This window comes from Carassius carassius, chromosome 14 (genome assembly GCF_963082965.1).
Source record: "Carassius carassius chromosome 14, fCarCar2.1, whole genome shotgun sequence".
Lineage (NCBI taxonomy): Eukaryota > Metazoa > Chordata > Actinopteri > Cypriniformes > Cyprinidae > Carassius > Carassius carassius.
The window spans coordinates 14,923,681-14,943,545 of NC_081768.1; the positions used below are offsets into that span (position 1 = coordinate 14,923,681).

A 19,865-nucleotide genomic window follows, 5' to 3' on the forward strand; every position below is an offset into this window, starting at 1 on the left:
ACTCTTGCAGTGCAGACGAAGGAAAGGTGGGTCATCAGCGGCTTTCATTGAACACATACATCTTTATCATGAGTCATTGTGCAGGGAAATGCATCTCACGAGGTCTTGCCAGCTGCTAGGTTAAACTCTTGAAATCCAGATGTTCCTTTCATTTGCCTTGAGGGCGAGTCTCTGATAAATGGTGAGATCTTTGCACATGCAAGTGAAGTGACATGTTGGGTAATTGGAGCGTGTCAGATACCCCTCTCAAAGATATGCTGTCTTCTTTGCACTCCAGCTGAAAGTGTTTAGTTAGTGCTCAAATGCTTCAGTAAATTAGGCTATATGTGTAAAGCAGGAAAAGTCTTAACTAAGAGTTGTTCTTACCATGCTGGTAAAATAAGCTTTGAGCCCCGTAGTAATTATGGTTTTATGAAGCTAATAAAAAGGAATTAATGGCCTGGGTGTGAAAGCCACATACACCTGTTCCTCCTCAAGATCTGCTTATTACTCACTATTATCGAAACCCTGTACTGTATACGAAAGAATCACAATAACACATCGTATGTTTTGTGGATTTTAATAGACTTTTCTCTTTCGTTTTTTAAAGTCCTTGCCCGGGTGAATCAAATAATACACTGAAGTGTATTACAGTGACTAAGCTTGGCTTTCTTGAATCTTTATTTGGAAAAGCAGTGTATGTAATTTGTATTAAGTGGTCCAAATTTGCCAGTTTCAAATTGTGGTAGATCCAATCCATGAATCATTCAGCCTGCTTTTCTTTTGTGGTTTTCTAAAAGTCATGGAGACTTCCTGAATTTAAAGTAATACAATACAATACAATATTGTATTGTACAATAGCATATCTACGGTTTAAAAATTTGGGGTCAGTAAGATTTTTTAAATACTTTTATTCAGCAAAGAGGAATGCATTAAATTGATCAAAAGTGACTGTGAAAACATATCATGTTACCATTTCTATTTCAAATAAAATTGTATCAGTTTCCACAATCGTGTTAGACAGCACAACTGTTTTCAACACTGATAATAATAATAATATAAAAAATGTTTCTTGAGGACCAAATCAGCAAATTCGAATGATTTCAGAAGGATCATGTGACACTGAAGAGACACTAAAGAGTAATGGCTGCTAAAAAAAAAAAAATCAGCTTTGCCGTCACAGGAATAAATTAAATTTTTAAATATATTTAAACAGAAAGCATAACATACTTTTTTTCAAAAGCATTTAAAAAGGTAAAAGAAAGTAGCCTATGTGTTTTAGTTCTGCTTTACTATTGCTGTTTCTTCAAAGGTTTGTTTTGGGCTGATTTGTTCATTTGTTCTTCTTATCCCTGATATCTTAGGCTTGACAGTCTTCCCTGAGAAAACACTGACACGATGTAATCATGTACAGATGCATCTGCTTTCCAGAGCACTTGTGTGACATTAATGTGGTCTTCAGCATCACCCCCTCTGTGCCTCTGGTTCTTCCACAGTCAAATCAGGAGATGACTAGCTTAGCTGAGAATATATACACACACTTGGCTCAGCTGATTGCGTCTGTTCTGTTTCTCTTCTCGACTGTTTCCATGATTTATCATCGTACGCTGTATGCCAAGCAGCTAATCAGGAAGCAGAGTAGTGTCTTAATTGAATGTTCTCTGAAAGCGATGTGTGTCCTGGGACTCGTGTTGGTCCTGGTTCCTCTGGCTGCACAGCTGCAGGACACACTGTCAGGGTGACAGGAAGAGCCAGTCCAGGGGAATTCGATTCTAGGGGTTAATGCTGTTCTGTTACGGTTCTGGTAGGACGGTGATGGGGTCCTACAAGTACATCTGCATGATGAAATGTAATTGACAAGTGATAAAGAACAGGTTTGAATCTGTAAACTATTTATCTACATTTCTTTGAAAGTGGTTGAACTCAACAAAAGAAGCTTGTTTTAATGTAGCTATGAAGGACAGCAAAGAAAAATATTATGAAAGGACACTCAGCATAAAAAACAGCAAGATTTTAAGTATGAAAACCCTGTTTGCAAACATTTCATGGCGCAACACTGCACCCTGCTGGAAACAGCTAGAAGCACAAGGGAAAGTGAAGCAAAACTATAATGTTGTACTATAGACAGGGTCATTTACAGTTTATAACGGACACATGCATGGCTCTGTTATTTGCAGTTGGATGAGCATGTGGCTTTTCATAGAGCATCTGTCTTAGCGTGAGCATTTTTTTTTTTTTTTTACATTTTAGAAATGTATTTATTATAAGTATACAAGTAAAAAACGAATGAAACAACCGAACAACTTTCACATACATTTTATTTGAACAAATACATATAAATGTTATGTTTATTTGGCACCTTGTCTGTATGGAACATTTGAACGTGAATCCAATAGTGCAGTTGTTACACTTTCGAAAATACTTAACAGATATATCTAACAGTGTAACAAATTCAATATTCATCCCTCTCATGTTCAACAGAGTCTAATGTGCAATTAAATGTAAGTATATAGGGCATTTACAAAACTGTGCATTTATACACTAAATATTCTCCAAAATAACAAAGGAACTACTGTGAATCAATGAGCTGAATGAAACATTATTATGTTATTAAAACAAAAAGGTGCACTAAAATCACACCAGTGAGTGCTGTTCAGTCATTTAAACAAGGTTTTTAGGATTGAGTCAACAGAAGAGTGTTGTGCTTGGCCCGTATATTTCTCCAAATGTGTCTGCCAAAAGCAACGTAAAAGCTAATACTGCTCACAGTGAGGGTATGCTCTGCAGCTGAATAATAAACCACAATTCAATCATTTAATACTGCTTAATTTGGTATTCTATGCTGAATACTGACTCCACTGTTAAATATTATTCACAGTGTGAGGAGCATGTGGCACTTTTGTGCTGTGGTTCAGAGCTGCAACTTGAATATATCGTACAGATTTTCTTTAAAAACAACATTCTCATTTCCTTTATTTACACTACACTGTACATTCAAGCCACCTATGTTAATATGACTATGCAAACATGTAAAATAAAAATTCGTAAGTCAGTATTAAAACTTTCATTCAATATTAAAGTGTTTTATAGATAAATTCTTAAACTTTATTTAATAACCTTGTAAATGTATGGAAAAGTACAAAGATGGCCTATACATACACTTAACCTGCAAGGCACAAGTTTTACTATATGAAACGATATATATACATATCATAAATAATGTAAACATTCCAATGATGGTTACCTCCTTACCTTTTAGTTACATAAAATGAATGCATGTGCCAATTGTGTGCTCATGATATTTGTGTTTTTCCTGTCAGAGAATAGGACACAGCATTCGCTTTCTCTGTAGCTGAATATCCAAATCCAGGAGAAGGCTCAAAAAGTTCCTGTTAGGATAGATTGCTCTTTGCAGTACAACTGTTTGGATGGCAGTGCGGAGAGAAAGACGCTGACGCAGCATAAGGTACGCTAGAACCAGAGTGGCAGACCGACTCATTCCCATGATGCAATGAACAAGCACCTTTCCTATAGATAAAAGACACCATAACTGTCAGGAGAAGATTAATACTATAATTGAATACTTTAACCACTTCATTTCCTTAGAAATAGATATTATAATGAATTTACAGAATGAAGATGAGTTGTTTATTAAGTTCAGAGGAAAATGAGGTAAAGAGGTAATGTATCTTTTTTCTTGGAGTCTTTTTGTCTAAAGTCACCTACAGTAAAACAGACCTATTTGTTATTTTAGTACAAAATATTTTAATAATTTACTTACAAATCTAAGTTCAACAATGTTGAAGGAATCGGTGGTATTGGATTGTATGTCAAATTAGTATTGATGTCATGTGTTATTTAGGATAATAAAAGGTTGTATAACTACTATTTATATACATCAGTGGCTTAGTTTTTCTAAGAAGAATTCAAAATTCTATTATTACTTCAAAAAAAATTTTTTTTGCATTACATGAATATCATTGACTGTGGTCACTTACCATTCTTCTTCCTCAAGGCTTTGTGGATGAAATCAGAAGCCGGTTTAAAGTATACACTAAGATCAAATGATGAAGAGTCTTCTGCTGGGATGCCATAATACTCAACTGTATTGCCGTAATAACTCTGGTCCCCAATGCTGCCTTGCTTGGAGTGGGCAGCGTTTAAGACATGAGTGATCCCCATTTTCCTCAATGCATTTCTATTTTGAGCAATGGCCCTATAGAAAAAGCTAAATATGTGTTATGTAATGAAACAGGGCAAACACTATGGCAAGTCATTAAAAGTGATTTAGGATCGACTTCGCTAGAAGGATGAACAGTATGATTGAATCTCAAACACATAAGTTGCTCTGACAGAACAGCTTGTTCTCAAATCTTATTTTAATATAACAATAATATAAACCAAATAAGCGCTATTTTTGCATAATGCGCTGCATCATCACATGATCAGTTATATAGTAGGCTAGGCTAGTACTTACACGTTTCCAATGTACAAATTCAGCCAGACCTCGTCGACTGGATTTAGATCAAGTTTACATGTGTCCAGAATATTCTCTAACTCCTTAATAGCCATGAGTCCGTGTTTGTTTCTCTGAGCTGTCATTCTTCTCAGTTGACCCACATTAGATTGTTATGCCCGTGAAGATGTGTTTCTGCTGTTTTCCCGAAGCTTCAGTATACAGAACAGGTTTGGCACGCCGTGATCCACACAAACAGGTGCTCTTTATGACGCTGTTCGGTCACCCGACACCACTGAGCATCTCAGAGCTCGCGCTCCGCTGATGAGAGGAGAGACGTCTGCGCGCGCGTACAACACATGCTACGTTTACCTCCTCCAGGGGGCGCCTGGTGGCTCAGAATGTCAAAAACATCAGTTGAGTCACATTCAAATCTTCGGATGTTTTTATCGTAGGCCTACTGGAAATATTTTTGCGCGAAAGAAATAGCCTATAATATGTTAAATATATGAATCCTAAGGCATGGTATCAGACAAAAGAAATGCATATAAATTACGACATTAGCCTTTTTTAATTAAATAAAATACTGTCTGGGCCAGTAATCACAAATGACTCTGATTGGTCCATTCTGACTAGCGCGGAAAAAAATAACAGGCACCACATGTACAACATCGTCATCGGTTTAAACCTAATAATAACATTGAAAACTTTAATAGTCACTGAATTGACAATATACTTTAAAGCATTCACATTTGTTAATTATTATTTACACACTTCGTTCCCCGGTTATTTAGGACAAATACTATAGCTATATTTCGTGTAATTTCCAATCCAGCTTATTCCATTTCTGTGGTGGGTCATTGTGACTGTTCCACTAGTTAAGTTTAGAGATGATTCATCCGATGACGAGAGAACAGTACAATAAGTGACAATTGTGTTGCGTGAACATCAGTAAACATTGGGAGTATTGTACTGCATCTATAGACAAAGAGGGAACAACAGTGTTTGCTCATCATCTTGGGTTGAATAGATTTGCATAGGTTTACTTCACTTCAGTTCAAGATTTAAATCCTGGGAAGATTCATGCCCTTAATCACTTTCGGACAACTTCAGTTTTGTTGTATTATATGAAAGATATACAGATTTTGAGGTTTCATTTGTGTTCAGTGGTATTGTGAGGTAATTATCAAATGATAATAAAATAAACAAATAAATCATTCATTTTTTATAATGAAAAATTAACATTTACAGAGCCCAAAAATGACCCCTTTATTGACCATATAGTACAAGTATATTGCTTTGGAATTCTTACATATTTAATTAAATTTGACAAAAGTCTGACACAAAGCTGTTATAAATAAGAAATATTTATACTCATGTTAATGATAGTTGTTTATCAGTAGCCCAGGCCTACTGTTCAAATGTTATTAGATACTATTTTTAATTGACAGATTTCTGAATTGCATACTTTTTTTAAAAATTACTTTGACTGCGCTTTGTAGTTTAATTCATTGTTGAGAGTTATCAGCTGCTTTAGAAATCCTCGGTTTGGAAAGATCCATCTTCTTTCTTTTACTTTCAAGATGGCATCCACCAGAGAGAAATTGCAATATATCATTAGGTAAGCTAAGACCAGAGCAGCTGAACGGCTCACTCCCACAGCACAATGCACAAACACTTTAGCTGAAAAATCAAAAAAATAAAAAAAAATAAAAACTAAAAAAAACAAGTGTTCATGTCTAAATATGTCATACTGTTTTTAAAATGGAAATTATGTTACATACCACCTGTTGTTCTGAGAGCATCATGAATGTAGTGTGCTGATGGGTAGAAAAATGGTGAAATATCAAATGTAGGCAGGTCATTTGCTGGCACACCATAGTACTTTACGGTTGTCCCATAAAAATCATCATTTCCTTTGCAACACATTTTACCATGTGCAGCATTCAAAACATGAGTTATACCCAGTCTCCAGAGGCCATATCTGTCGTGAGACATGTACCTGTATATGAAAAAATGACATGATAAAGGGTGATTGTTTTCTTTTAATCAACAACTATAAAGGAGAGAAGTCCCACATAAATGCACTTACATGTCCCCCAGAAACAAATTAGGCCACACTTCATCGACATGGTTACAGGACAGCTGACCCCCATGTAACAAATCCTCCAGCTCTTCAATAGAGGGACTTTCAGACAAAATTTGATCCACGCTCTCCATTTTCAGGAATAAAAGAAGAGAGCAGTGGCTTTAAGAGTAGGCAACATGAGTGACATTTCCAGGTGTGACACTTCTGCATTACACTGTTTACCCCAGAAGATGTCAGTGTATGGCCATTCTTTCATTTAACATCCTTTCCCAATTATTGTCTAAGTGTGCCTTTATGTAGTAAATTGTCAGTAAACCAAAAGTGTGTGACTGCTTTTTTGCTTTCAAATACTGATTGTTGAACGAGTTTGTGAGTGCGGGCTGTGAAGGAACAATATCATTGGTCAGTGTTGGGAAGGTTATATAACTGATTACATTTTATTAATTTTTTAATTTCTTTTCTAAATATGTAATGTTTTCAACTGTTAATCTTTTTGAAACATATAAACCAGGCAGGATTAACAGTGACTCACTCAACACTGATTATTGTCAGAATTTCAAAATCCTTCATTGCTTGAATTAGGGTTATAATAATTTAATTTTAAACCATAACAAGGTAGTTTAATAGCGATACTGCTTTTGAAATCAAATCTTTGCATAGATACAGGAAACACTGGCATCTAATGGCTTGGGAAAAACAGTTAAGCTTTTAAAAAAATACATCCACCAAAAACCATACATCAACCCAAATAGGAAATAAAACAGTTATAGAATAAGCATGTGTCCTAAACTCCTAAAAAACATTGGAGTGTCATATTGTAGAGCTGTCAATGCAATTTATGAAAGATATCAATTAAATCTGTATGTGGGTGTGTAAAAAGAAATATTCAGATGTAACCCCCTTTGTAAAAGTTAACATTTTCATAAATAACCTAACTGTTATTTAATTACATTTTTTGTAAGTAACTGATTACAATTAAATTTATTTTTTACGTAATTTAGTTAAATGTATGTCACTCTCCAACAGTGGTTGGACCTATAGTGCGAATCATAGACAGTAAAAGAAAGGTGCGAATACGCCCCTTACTTGATCTCTTTAGTGTTGAGTCTGAACTCTGAATGAGATTCGGGGCGGAACTTCGCTGAATGAAGAGTTCAAAACAAACTGAATGAACTGACGTGTTTCTGAACGAACTACAAGAAAGATTGGCCGTATTCTAAATTGCATACTTGCTTACTGCCCAGCACACAGTGTATACAATCTTCTGTTTTTTAAAGAATAGTGTGTGAAACAGTATACAATAAGCAATAAATGTTTCAAAGTAGTGTGCTAACGTGTTATCACATGACAAAACATTAATTCAGCACATTATTTATATTTCAGAACTGTATACATTATAAAACAGTATGCAATAACATAGTATGTTTAAATTATCATGCTTAAAAATATTATTAAATTAATGCAATTTTATTGGGACAAAAACCTCCCTATACTGCTAACTACACTGCATTATTAATGAGACGTTTTATTTCCAATTTTCAAACATTTCGTTTATTTTTATTGAAAATAAATTCCTTTCTGATCTGATATGTGGTGGGAAAAGGAGTAGCCTAGAACAAGTTTTGGTAAAGGGCGGCACCAAAGTCGGGTCGCTGGTGTCAAAATCGTTCATCACTCGTCTTTTACCCGCAGCGCTACTGATATCAGTGATATGGACATATTTCGCAGTGCTGTTTATCGCATCCAGGCATTGGTGGGCGGAGTTAGTGTAAATAGTCTCTGCCAGCAAATTATTAATATATTATATTACTTCAATGTTTTTGTTATTCAATATCTTTATAAATAATCTGTACTGTATAAAGCACTACAGAGGTAAAGTTATTTGACTTGATCGGAAACGTGCTGTAGAGATTAAAGTACAATTTATATAATTTACATTAACATGTATGTATAAAAATGTTTTATATTTACCATTCCCCGCCTCCAGTTAGGAGTAGGATGAACACAGATTCTGTACTGATTTCAGTGTACTTTTAGCAGATTCTGGTAATACTAAATCATCCGGGTATTTGATGCATACAGAAAGTTTGCACACTATGCACTGCATACATACTGGATAGTGGATACTGTAGAAATAGTAAGAGTATAGTATCATGACAGTATCGCATTTCGAACACAGCAATTGACCCAAATTGAGTGTTTCTAGAGAATCGATTCAGTGGAATGAATCAAATCCCACACCATTATTGGTTGCAGTCTGTCAGAACGCTACAGTCAGCACCAACTGCGCCTGCGTTAGTCTTTCCTCAGCCGAGCACGTGCCTTCCCTGTCCAAACCATAGACTGTATAAAAACCAGGTCCAAACGCTCGCGTTTCGAGCTTTCCCGCAAAATCCTCGAACAGTTCCGAACGACCGTTGACTGAGGCGCGACAAACGTCCTTGAGAAGAAGACTGTGTGAATAAACCTTGCCGTGGTATACAAACGAACATGGAACAATACATTTATTAAATAATCAGTGTTAATGTTAGTTAATAAAACTACGATCGTTCAGTGTTTGTTCATGTTTTTGTTGCTGTTACGTGGCTTAGCGGTGTCTGATTGGGGGAGACGTGGGCTGATGACGCAATCGTTTCACAAAATATACGGATTCGCTGTCCACACGAAAACACAAATGTTGCGTTTTCAAATATATATCCACTTTGGGACCGGTTTAAACAATATATTGGTTTCACTCTCCCAAAACTTCGGATCCGTGTGGACGAAACGCCTATACGATACAAAATGTATGCTTATACGGTGGTAGTAACAATGAAGAAAAATCAACATTACAATTTTTTTTTAATTAAAGAACATTAAATTCCCCAAAATAACTTTGCTAGGTCAAAGATTTCCGTGACAGCAAAATAATCCGTGGTAGGCAGAGTTTAAACCGAACACTGACATTTCCCCGTGTCTTTCTTTAAAAATGAAATTGTTCTAACAGGTTTATTAGGAAAAAATATAAACATTAAAAAAATTGAAATTTAGTCAGTGAATTGTGAACGATTTATTACCATTGTGTACATAATATGCAATCCTGTAATCCATAAAAAATATACTGTAGTTTGATTACTAGTATTTTAAAAAGTAGTTTAATTACAAGTACTTGAGTTTTGGAGTCTGAATACGTAATCCAGATTACATGTAATCCGTTACTTCCCAGCTCTGTGGTTTGTTTGATCGGTTTTTATCGAAACAGTTTTGGTTGGCTAAACTGTAAAACACACCCCTCCCGAGTAGACTGAGCTCAGACTGGAGATTGATCAGCATCCGCTCAGCTTTTTCACAGTGTGCTAGCTGCCTTTTCGACTCCACCCTTATGGATTTTACTGTGCTGTAATTTTTTTAAACGACACATTTGAATACTCGATGCTTGTTAAACTAGGAAGCTGTATTTTTTATTCGTCGGGTGAGGTAAATACAGAGGATCACGCACATGTAGCCGTTGTGAAGCTAGCTGAGGAAGTGGACAGTTAAGTTACTTTTCATCCCTGCATGGTGGAAGGAGACGCGAAATGCCACAAAAATCGACATCTCGGCCTCTTCCAGGGCGTCTAATATCTTCGTCATCATTCACAGGATTACTTGGAGCTCTCTGCAACTGTATAGTTAAATTGAATTGATGGTAAAATCCATCATCCACAGCTAGCCCATTAGCCAACTCCCCAAGTGTTTTCGTTTTTACAGAGTATTAACAGTTTATGTCGTGTCAGTCTTCTCCCCCCCCCCACAGATAGTAATTTAGATTGCGTTTAGAAAATGTCCTTTTTCAATTTTCGGAAGATATTTAAACTGGGGACGGAGAAGAAGAAGAAACAATATGAGCACGTTCACAGAGACATCAACCCAGAGGAGGTTTGGGAGATCGTGGGAGAACTTGGGGATGGAGCCTTTGGGAAAGTCTACAAGGTAAATATCAACCAGAAAGTGATCGTGTCACCTGAGTGTATTTGTATTTCTCCCTAGCTCTACTGATTAATCTTAAAGGTACACTCCAACTTGTAAAATGTGTAATCATTTATTTACCTTTATGTCTTTTGAAGCCTTTATGACTTTATTTTTATCTGTGGAACACATAAGGAGATGTTGGGAAGAACTGACAGCCCCAGTCTCAGTTCAATTGCATATCTTTTCCAAACAATGAAAGTGAATGGTGACTGGGTGTCATTCTGACTAACATCTAATGGAGTGAAGGTGAAAGGTGAACCACCCCATTAACTGATTCCAGGTCTGTACTTATGTTCCATTACCATGTGATGTTATCCTGACCATTCTTGATTTCTTTATTTTTATCGGCCTGTTTCTTGCACATTGTGGTGCATATCATCAGACTGATGAAATGAGACCTGAAATGTAATTTGAGTTCAGAGATACAGTTATTCACATTTAATGGGATTGTTCACCCAAAAATGAAAATATACAAAGAAAGATATTTAGAAGAATTTTGATAACTAGTGGAAAAAATACTGTGGAAGTCAGTGGGGACCACACATTGGGCCTCATTTATCAAACATGAGAAGATACATTTTTTGTGTAAATCATTCATAAAGCAGTTCTGACGTAAACTTTTGAGTTCATGAAAATGTTCGTATTTTTGAAATTTTAGTTGGTTCAAAATAAATATACACCTGTTCCCTACCACGTGTAAATGATGCAGAAAACATTCTGTGTTTATTTTGGCAAACTGATGACACTGAATTTTGATGCATTGCCATTATAATATTTTACAAGTTTGTTTGCTTTGTTTTGCTCTGTTTTATTTATTTATTTATTTTTATTTTTTTTGGTAGCTGAGAGTGGATAAACTGTTTAGCTTTGAGTAAAACGCAGTGCTTGTCACTTTTTACCCAGCCATCCTATCAATGGAGGAGGGGCGGGACAAATACTACACCGACCAATCATCCTACTTTTACAACAATGGAGAAGTTAATATTACTGGTTACTGCATTTTTATATTCAGTAATATTCTTCAAAATTAGATACTAGAAATAAGTTACTGCCGTAGATATTTCAAATCATATTAGCAACCAAAGGCCCTCAGCTGGAAAAACGCTTTGCCATCAAAGTGTGTGCACGAAAGCCCTATTTACTAATGAATGGAATTCATTAACATACACATGTTTAACTATCAAATATGATGTTTACAAAGTGTTTGTAAATTCAGCGGAGAGTCTTCGGGAAGGTCCGTTTTACGCACAAATGACTCCGAATTTACTCCTATAATTACGAATGTTTTGTGAAGGAGGCCCATTGTTTGGTTATTAGCATTATTCAAAATATCTTCTTTTGTGTTTAACAGAAGCAAGAAACTGGTTTGGAACAACTTGAGTGTATAAATGAGGGCAGTAGAGAAGTGAAGGAAATGATTACTTCGTACAATGCATAAATGTTAAACCTAATGTTATACAACAATAGAATCAAACTTAATATTTGGTTTTGTTTTATCTCTTTACGTTCTCGGGTACCTAGTTCATGTATATTTTATATTTCTGGTGTTGTAGGACCAGTTCACACCATTCCTGTCATTTCCTGCTTCAGGCTTTAATCTGGTTGAGAATGTTTCCATACTGCTCCCATTTATGGAATGCATTGTGTTTCTGACACTACAAGTTGGGTGTGTTATTCTAAATATATTATACAAACGCATCTTGAAGTATCGTTTAGTGACTGGCTCGATATGCTGTCAGATTAGTCTTTGTTGTTTAAAGACTAAGCTAATTTTATGCTTTTTATACAAAACATTTTGCAAAGTATAATCAGTGTCTTCAGTTTATGGAAATCTTATTCCAAATTAGTAAGGAAATTTGAGTCATCTTATTCTGAACTAAGTGAGGGTAAATTGTCCAAAGCTGCGTTAACATGGACACTTATAATCCGATCGTAATAGGACTAGAAGCACAATCAGAATAAAAAAGTCACATGTAAACACGTCAATCGGATTGAATTGGCCAGATCCGACTAAAATTTTGATTGGATTGAAAGGGGTTGTTTATTCCTTTTGTAATCCGAGCGGGAGGACATGTAAACGGGAAAATTCTGCGCATGCGCAGTGACGTAGAAATAGCGTAATGACGTATGACGCGCGGAACGAGCTGTTCTTCCTGGTGACTAAAGTGTCATAAATAAGTGTCCTGTCATTATAAAACTCCCCTTTCACTCAGCGTATGTGAAGTGGAACAGGAACATGTTCCACCAGTCCTTGTTTAAGACTCTCATCAACAGACGAGTAGTTTTGGGTGCGGGAAGGGACACTTTTACACCTTTTTTTTTTTTTAGTAACGTTCCACCAGTCCTTGTTTAAGACTCTCATCAACAGACGAGTAGTTTTGGGTGCGGGAAGGGACACTTTTACACCTTTTTTTTTTTTTAGTAACGTTCCACCAGTCCTTGTTTAAGACTCTCATCAACAGACGAGTAGTTTTGGGTGCGGGAAGGGACACTTTTACACCTTTTTTTTTTTTTAGTAACGTTAAGCAGCACAACAGTTCATGTGCTGGTCGTCGCCTAATTAGGACCCGAAGTAGATAAATATCACGTGTGCTTTTTAAAACAGCATGCGACAGCAGTGGGAAACTCTACATTCATGCATTGTGCGCATGTCAAAAGAGTAAATCCGATCAGAAGCTTGTGACATGTAAATGCGCATATCAACCTGAAATCACTTTATTCAGCGTTCATGTAAACACTACGTTCGGATTCGTCAATCAGAATGAATTCAATCCGATGGAAGCAGAAAGTGTCCATGTAAACGCACCTACAGTCTGTGAATGAATGTGTGTTGATCTAGAGAGTGAATCAGCAATGTCTTCCTGCCTCAGTTTAGCAGCCCTGCAGTGATGTTAGTGATACTTGTGTTGCTTGTGTGGTTTATCAGCGGTTCGCTACAGTTTCCTTATTAAAAAAAAAAAAAAAAAAAAAAGATTTTTTTTTTTCCCCTCTCCTCTCTCTTGCCTATATCGAGATAAAGTGTGCTGTGTTTTGTGCCTCCTCTTTAAAACTTTTCAAAACTATTCAAAACATAAAATTATTGCACATTCATGGTCAGTGAAAGATTCATCAGTGAATGTTATAACAAAAAGGAAAAACAATTCTTTGTCTTCGTAATAATCATAAATCCAAATTCGCTAACACTCCCTTGAAACCACTTGGCCCAGTGACATCACTTAGGCCATGCTGGCTATTATATATCAACCAATAGTCAAATAGCTATAATAACTCGCATTTAACATGGCTCAGTGCTGATTTCCAACGCCCACCATTCAGTCATTTCCAAAGATCGATAAAATCAAGCCCCGTCCTACATGTTTTCCATGACAAGTTTAGTACGTGGATTTCTGAGATTTGATTTGTTGCAAACTTAAAGCATGAAATGACAAATTTGCCTTATCTATTTTTGTCAGAGCAAGTTATAGATCTTACTATGAATACTTTGTTCAGGAATCTTTCTTTCTTTCTTTTTTGACCTCATAATGTTTAGATCAGATGTCATTACTGTATCTTTCAGTGAAGTCGCTGCAGATGCCCCAGAGTATTCACACTGGAAGCGTTTGTACAGCGTCATAGCAGCGGCTCCAAAGCTACATATTTCTTTACAAAGACAACTATAAATGTGTGTTGTGTTTAGAGGTTGGTCAGTTATAAACTTGAATGTTTTGAAGTCTTCAAAGTTTGTTAACATGGGGATTTATTGTGTCTATAGATCCATTTCTGTAACTGTGGAACTGAAAATAAACAAAAGGCATAAGTTTGTCACGTCTATCGTAAGTGAACACGTGCAATATTTACTGAAACAGTATTTACAGAAGCTATCAATAATGAGTGAATAATTAATTTCTTATGTATATACTCCATTGTAACTTAAGATCCTGTGCAAGATTAATTGTTTGTGAGTTTGATAAAATGTTTTAAGTTATAATTTTCGTATGGCAATTAAAAATTAAAAACAAGTTAAAATGGGTAAATCTTACATATTTTTTGATTCTTCATTTTCTTAACTGACATCAAATTCATGATAAAACACCCAAGACATGCTTATTCTGTGCATTTTAGCACGTTTTGTGTGAAATCAGGTTTATTTTATTCATCAAAAGTGTGTAATTTTAATTAGGGCTGTGCAATTAATCGAAAAACAGTTTCGTTTTCGATTTTGGCCTCCTGCGATTTTGAAAATACAGTAATTGAGTGATTGTTCATGTATACCCTCGTCGATCATGTAATAAATTAACGTAAAGAGTTGAGAACGAAAATACGCTCTTAAAGTGATAGCGGGCTTTTTCCTGCTGCGACTGTGTGCTTAATATTAATCAAACAAAAGACAAATGCAAAATCACACACTGCTCTTGAGTGAAGGACTTTTGTAGCTTTAATAAGAATAAAAAAAAAGTTTAATTCTTGGAATGAAGACTATGCTGTTTTATTTTACATTGTCATTCATTTCTGTAGTAGGCTGTAAGCTTAAGACTTGCATAAAAAAAAATTAAAGCACAGTTTGTTTCATTTGTATCTTTTTATTCTATAGTATTTGTCCTTTGCTTTTTTTTTTATAATTTTCATTAATTTTGAGTATTGTGAAACAGGCGTTTTTACAATTGCGCACATCACATTATGTAAGACAAGATGTGTCGTTCCTCGCTACTTTGTTGTATTGGGATGTATTGTGAATGTAAGCTTTGCCTGACTGGTTTATGACCTGAAATGTTTGTTTTTGTTTTATTGACCAGTCTTTTATCTTTCCTAAAACAATTAGATGAGTTTGCCATTGAATTGTCAGTGTGCATTCGTATCTCTACTGTTACAATACAGTTATGACAGTTATTGACTCTTCTGATGAAGTATGAAGAGTGTCACCCGCCCAGACTCGCTAGTTCTGTTGTATGATAATGGAAGTCAAAATTAACCCTTCTTTGTGGTTGTTTCAGATATGCAGATGCTGTTGATTTCCTGTTGGTCTAAGAGTAGAAACAGGTGTGAAAAAGTGCAGAGAGAAGACTTTGTTACAATATACTCTGACCCACTCGCACACTTCTCTGTACACTTGACCCATTCCTTTCTCTGTCTGCTCCTTTGTGTTTTCGGGTAGCTGTAAACACGAAGAGCTTTATTCCAGAATAGAAACAGTGTTTCTTGGAATAGATGGAAAAATTTTGAATGGAATAGCATGTTACACCCGCCATTAGTCACTTCCTCTTTGAATAGAATATTCTGGAACAGTTAGCTAATGCAAACACTTAACACAACTGGAGGAGTTTAATTGGTTTTGTATTGTAGCTCATAGTGATATACTCAAAGCTTCATGCAGATATGTATTTCCTCAAACAGCCTCTCGCATGCCTCTAGATGAGGTAACCCTGTCTTGTTTCCTTTTTCTTCTTCTGCTTTTTTGAAGAATAGATGGTGTTGCTGATGTGTGTCAGTTGCAGGTTACAGGGAACGGCTAATCTTTTACAAGATGTTTCCGTTTTTTTGTTATCATAGATGTACATATCTCATGTTCTTTATTCCATTAATTTCATAACATGGTTACAAATTTGATGTTTGTTGGCTTATTGTTCCAACACAGTAGGTTACAAATTAATTTGTTAGAAAGGGCAGTGTGCTTAGATGGTTCTAGGTTTCATTCTGAATGGTCTCTCCTGTTAGTGGAAAGCTGTGAATAAGAGCTTTTGTAATGAAGTAGGTCAAAGGCAATAAACTAATCTCAGGGTACATTTCAGGAATTTATTTCTCTCTTAGTAAATTTAGCTCTAAATTACACCGAAGTACACAGAAGTTCCTTCTTTTTTAGTTTTATTTGATATTCCTTATACCACAAAGTGTTACTCGGATTTCTTATCACACCATTATGATAGGAACATACATATATCAGACAGTTCAGAGGTCAAGTTAACAGTTTATTTTATTTCTGCACTTCATATCAGATGATAGGAAGGAAGAGGTTATTTGACTTAGGGTTGGGCGATGTCTACAAATTTTTGCAGGAGAGATGACTGAGGACGATGGGGAATGATTTGCAGATGGACGATGACATTGCATATCAGCTCAACTCTAATATAACATGTAAAGAGTCTAATATAACAGATTGTTTTGTTTAATCTCATGATTAAAGGCAGGTAAATGTTGCTACAATAAAAGACCTAGCTTTCACCTTCACAAACTTTTTGAAATCTAGAGTTTAGTATCTCATGTGAGGTGCTAGTTGTCTTCAAGGATATTGCTTTTTTTCCTGGCAGACCAATAAAGACTGCCACACACTAGGCTCCCAGACACCTGGTTGAAGTCAGCCATACAGATTTAGACTTTGCAGGAGTGTTTCCAGTTTAGTGTGTCATATGCATCAAATGTTAAAGCTATGTGGGCAATCCGAGGCTGAGACCAGAGAAATTGAGCTTCAGTTTATTGATTGTGGCCGATTGGTTGCCATTGTGCAGAAGAACATTATATTAGTGGCAAAGCCTGAAATTTGATAGTGGACCTTGGTGAAATAGAGACGACCTCAGAGCTTTCTCTCAAAATAAAGTGCATAATTTTGCAATACATGAGAGAAAAATAGAGATGCAGATTTCTCTCATGTAAAAAAATAAAATAAATAAATAATAATAATTATAAGCCCAAACACCATAATACAATGTGTAGATGTTGAGGTGATCCTTAGGCTTGTCATTAAAACAACTTTGGTGTGCGATATATTGCCCTAGAAATAATTGTGATATTATTATAAATATAATATTATAAATATTAGTGTCATTTTAAAGACCATTTTATGCCACTGAATATATAATCATAACGTAACCGCATAATAATGCAGGAGGCCTACACACTTCCAAATGACAAAAAAACTTTACATTTTTAAGAATATTTAGATCATGGAAATTAAGTATTAAAATACTAGATACCTTAAAAAAACTGAATAAATAGTAAATAAACATTTTCTAACAAAAAGTGCAAAGTAACATAAAGAAAAATGCACAAAGAACTTGTATGGAGATTTTGCCATTTACAGATTTTTCCCTGAGGTTCTTTTCTCTTTAAATTAAGGGTGCACACTATTGCTGAAAAACAAAATCACTACCTAGCAGTCGGATGTCTGAATTAGGGTTGGGCTGATAGAAATAACGAGTGTCATCGATAAAGAAATAGTTTAAACAATGTCTTGTTAGAGCACGTAACTTAACAAGAAGCTGTAACGTACCTGTTTGTGGATATATCCTGATGAGACGTCCCCTCGTAGTCTTCACTGGAGCATCATTCATTTCTCGGGGAATGGATGGTTATGCGTGGGTCTGTCATCACCGAAGTGGAAAGAGTAAGATTATGGTAATTTCTGTGGTTTCTTTAAGTTTAAGGCCTTTAGTTTTAACCTTCTTCTCCCTTCGGGGGTGGCGTTCAAATCATAGGGTGCCCCCGTCCACATTCAGCTCTGGTGCGTGGATTATGGTCAAAACAAATGTATCAGTTATGTGGTCCATATAAACTAGCTAAAATAAACTAACCTGTCACCAGCTTATAGGTCAGCACTCATCCACCAGAATGTTATTGCTTTTTACTTCTACTTTGCATAAATACATTGGGTGGAATCGCTGTCAATCTGAGTGGGCCAGTGCCATGCTGGTGCTTATGTAGCATCGCCACTGCATCATAAATGTGACTTGCAATGACACTAACCGTTATTACAGCTCAGATGAAAATTTGTTAAAGAATGAAGAAAAAGCCCCTGTCACTTACATTAAAGTGCTGCAAGAGCTGCTGTTTGAATACAAGGCCTGCACAGCATCAGAAAACACATTGTGTGCCTTTGCTACCTGTTGAACCACTGGTTGCTTTTATCACAGGCTCAGAACAAACAGACCGGGATCCTGGCTGCAGCTAAAGTGATCGACACCAAAACAGAAGAGGAGCTGGAGGACTACATGGTGGAGATCGACATCCTCGCCTCCTGTGACCATCAGTACATAGTCAAACTGCTGGATGCTTTCTATTATGAGAGCAAACTATGGGTGAGTGACTCTTCTCAGGAGGCATTTGGTTATTTCAGCTGTACTGCAGCCATACACACACACACACACGCACGCACAGACCTCTGTAGGAGAAGTGAGAGCACACTTCAGTCTCTCCTTACTTATCAAAGAGTAGCACTATGCTGTTGGTTAAAAAAGTGTTTGTACACAAATCATGTCTCACACTTACAGCCTATTAAAGAAGCATAATGTTAATTTTGTACTTTGTAACAAGTTTGTACCTCCATGTAAATGTCATAGTTTTGAATTTTGTATTTTTACTTTTATTTATATATATTATTATTATTATAGATTTTTTTAATCAGGCTAGGGCTGTGCAATTAATCACATTTGATAGTCATCTCATCAGTAAAGCCGGGCACATGATTAGTAATAAATCATCACCTGCTTTCAGACTGAACAGCTTTCAATACACAGAGCCATAGTTCACTGACAAGATAGGCGATATCGCGTTCAAAATCGAATTTGATTCATCTGCCATTATCAGGATGACTTTGCCTAATTGTCAGAGAACTATTGATCTGTGTATCGAAAGCTGTTCAGTCTGAAAGCGTGTGATGGAGATTTACTACTAATCACAGGCCCGGCTTTACTGATGAGATGCGCATGACAATCGAATGCGATTAATTGCACAGACCAGGCTAACAATTTTTCTCAATAAAATCTTATGTTATAATCCCAAGTCCTTCCCCATATTATTTTTTCCCTCAGTAACGTTCAAAAGCACCTAACAGGATTCTTTAACAATTAATAAACCTGCTAATTTCATGTTTAATAATTTAATCCTGAATAACAACAGTAAGGCTTCATAGCTCCATATTAGTCTACAATAATACCTCTCTATTTATCTCTGTCTAAAGAGTGTCAGGGGATCCTATTTTTCTATCATAGAGCTCCCAGGATAATAATGGCAGAATGGTTTCATATGATCCTCCCCTCTGCGGTTGCGTGTATAGAAGGATAATGGGCTATTTCAAATGACCAGAGAAAGTGCTCATGAATTAATTAGATGCAAGTCAAGTCTGCTTAGCCTGGCTGTTAATCAAGAGATATGAATGCATAGCTCATAGCAGCACAAGCATGCTTCTTAATGCGCATAGAGGTCATTCCGGCCCTCAGTGTCAGCATTTATAAAATATTCATAGAAAGCAGCCTAAAATCTGCACAGCAGTCAATTGTTTGTCATAACTCTCCAGCCTTCTGTCAGTGTTTATAGTTAACACAGACACAGTATGAGTTAACATTATATGGAAAAGCTGATGCTCTCCAGCCTAGCAAAGAGGTT

General features: G+C 36.1%; 3 protein-coding genes across 5 annotated transcripts in view; 1 reads left to right on the forward strand and 2 right to left on the reverse strand.

Moving 5' to 3' along the window:
* Nucleotides 1–2,279: 2,279 nt before the first annotated feature.
* zgc:153981 (dual specificity protein phosphatase family protein) lies at nt 2,280–4,767 on the reverse strand. Its single transcript, XM_059566277.1, has 3 exons — nt 4,457–4,767; nt 3,978–4,195; nt 2,280–3,507 (listed from the first exon to the last, which is right to left on the reverse strand). The coding sequence occupies exons 1-3, from the start codon at nt 4,579–4,581 to the stop codon at nt 3,296–3,298; spliced, it is 555 nt and encodes a 184-aa protein (XP_059422260.1). The 5' UTR covers nt 4,582–4,767; the 3' UTR covers nt 2,280–3,295.
* A 912-nt stretch (nt 4,768–5,679) lies between these two features.
* si:ch211-223p8.8 (dual specificity protein phosphatase 13A family protein) lies at nt 5,680–6,710 on the reverse strand. Its single transcript, XM_059566281.1, has 3 exons — nt 6,528–6,710; nt 6,220–6,437; nt 5,680–6,118 (listed from the first exon to the last, which is right to left on the reverse strand). Exons 1-3 carry the CDS (start codon nt 6,653–6,655, stop codon nt 5,916–5,918), a joined length of 549 nt encoding a protein of 182 aa, XP_059422264.1. The 5' UTR covers nt 6,656–6,710; the 3' UTR covers nt 5,680–5,915.
* A 3,090-nt stretch (nt 6,711–9,800) lies between these two features.
* Nucleotides 9,801–19,865, forward strand: part of slka (STE20-like kinase a) — a 36,058-nt gene continuing 25,993 nt past the window's right edge. For 2 of the 3 annotated variants that reach the window (XM_059566278.1, XM_059566279.1), the window contains exons 1-2: nt 9,801–10,475; nt 18,395–18,559. In XM_059566278.1, the coding sequence (XP_059422261.1) occupies nt 10,326–10,475; nt 18,395–18,559 (315 nt within the window). In that variant the 5' untranslated portion in view covers nt 9,801–10,325. The remainder of the gene's footprint in view (nt 10,476–18,394; nt 18,560–19,865) is intronic. The other variant, XM_059566280.1, reaches the window with a different exon arrangement.